Here is a 1,890-nt window from a genome sequence, read left to right on the forward strand (position 1 = left end):
ATTGTACCAATATGTGTATTTGAATGCATACAGACCTGTGCGAATGTAAACATGTACTGGGTGTTGGGCTCCTTCCGCACATGCCACGCTGTCTCGCTGGTTAGGCCGTGCCCGCACCCTGAGTCAAGTACCCAAAAATGTGTGGTTAGATACATTTCATCATCTAACAGAAATGGATACAAACTTTGAACCTTTTTCTCGACCTCAGTCAGCATGCCGGACAAGGACATCGCCGTCTCAGCAATCTCTTGATTGCTGTCTTTGCCTGGCTGCTCTACCTTTTCCACGCCGCCGTTCGGTTGCTTACCCGCGGCTTGAGCCTTGCCCGTGGCGTCAGCATTCACTGTGTTGATGACGGTATCCATTGGCTAGTCTTCGTCGCTGAAGGGTATCATATCCTTTCCAAGGGTCACGGGCACCTAGAATTTGCTTGGAGGCTTTACCCATTAGCTGTCGCTGGTGACGCGTCTTGTTCAGCGTTGCACGCGTCCACCGCCACAGCTTTGGCCAGGCACTCCTCCAGTGGGACTTCACGTCTCACCTTGCCCTTGACCGTTCCCTTGCCGTTGCCTCTCATCTTGGACGTAGGCTCGTGCACTTCCTTGCGAGCCTGGTGGCTTGGCCTCGACCAGATGTTCCGGCGGTACACACCAGCTGCCTTGTCAAGTGCACGCTTGGAGCAGTCGAACATCTTGTGTGGCCCAACATTGTTCATTTTGTTGTGCTCACCGCCACAATAGTGATATTTCATTGCACCAACGTTGTAGTGCATGTCGCGCACCGGCCCGTCTACGGCCTTGCGCTTGCCAAGCACAGGCCTCTTCGGATTTGCAGGAGCCGCGTTGACATGGTTGACCACCTTCCCGCTGGCAAAAAAACAGATCTTGTACTGGCTCTTGGTGCCAAAGACGGCATTGAGCTTGTCGCTCACCTTCTCGATCGTAAAACCCGCCTAGATCAGCTCGACCGAAGTGCCCTACATGCGCCTCGGAAGCACTTCGAGCACCATCACCAGCATAAGCTGGGAGGTCAAGATGTGGCTGTGCAGAGCCGCGTGCGCGTTCACGTTTACTTGGCTGCGCACACTGTTTACTTGGCTGCGCACACTGTTGAGATCTTGACAGAGCTATCTCGCGCTCTTGAAGTCGGTGTTAACCACCTCCATGAACTGTCGAACCAGCCCGACGACGCCTGCCGCGTTGCTGATGCTGTACTGTTTTTCAACGAGCTTCCAAATCACTTGAACGGGATCGTCCATGCACTTGGTCGCGATTCCCTTGAAATCGCCTGGCAGCTTTTCGCACAGCAGCCGCTTGATATACGACGACTGCTGACTCAACAGCGTCTCGTGCAAATCGTGCTGCCACGTCTCGCTTTTATCCTCTGCAGGAGGACGCGGCGGCATTAGCTGGCTCTCGAGCAAATCCCCGAACCGAGTCAACAGCTTTGCACGCTTGTGCTGCAGCTTCTCCAGCGAGCGCTGCTCGCTCAGCGCCTTGAGGCGGATGACCAGCTTGCTCTTCGATGGTGCGAAGTGCAAAGGCTTTCCGCTGAACCGCAGCGAGTCAACCGAACTCTAGTCAACCTCGGACTTGCTCATTATATTATAAATGTTTAAATGAACAGAAAGCACACTGTAGGTAACTCACTACAATATATTACTTTTTAACCTCTTATTCGTATGTCTACTACTTTAGGTCCGTGCTCGGTACCTGGAGGCAAAAGAGGAAGTGAGCTCGACTTCGGACTGCGCCCTCGACGGATCCCTCCTCGACCTCTTGTCGTCGTCACACTATGGATGGTAACTGAACGTATATGCTAAGGCGACAGCTGCTAACTAGTGCAATTTCATTGGCCGCTCTTATATGCAGTTGTCCACTACAAACCAGC

At 53.1% G+C, this 1,890-nt stretch overlaps 1 protein-coding gene across 1 annotated transcript; it reads right to left on the reverse strand.

Annotated features, from left to right (window-relative positions):
* Positions 1–439: 439 nt before the first annotated feature.
* Positions 440–1,513, reverse strand: IUM83_16373 (uncharacterized protein; the record flags this gene model as incomplete). The annotated part of the gene is made up of 2 exons (XM_067941249.1): positions 440–931; positions 1,160–1,513. The coding sequence occupies 2 exons, from the start codon at positions 1,511–1,513 to the stop codon at positions 440–442; spliced, it is 846 nt and encodes a 281-aa protein (XP_067798430.1).
* Positions 1,514–1,890: the final 377 nt, after the last annotated feature.

This window comes from Phytophthora cinnamomi (genome assembly GCF_018691715.1).
Source record: "Phytophthora cinnamomi strain GKB4 chromosome Unknown Contig9, whole genome shotgun sequence".
Taxonomy (NCBI): Eukaryota; Oomycota; class Peronosporomycetes; order Peronosporales; family Peronosporaceae; genus Phytophthora; species Phytophthora cinnamomi.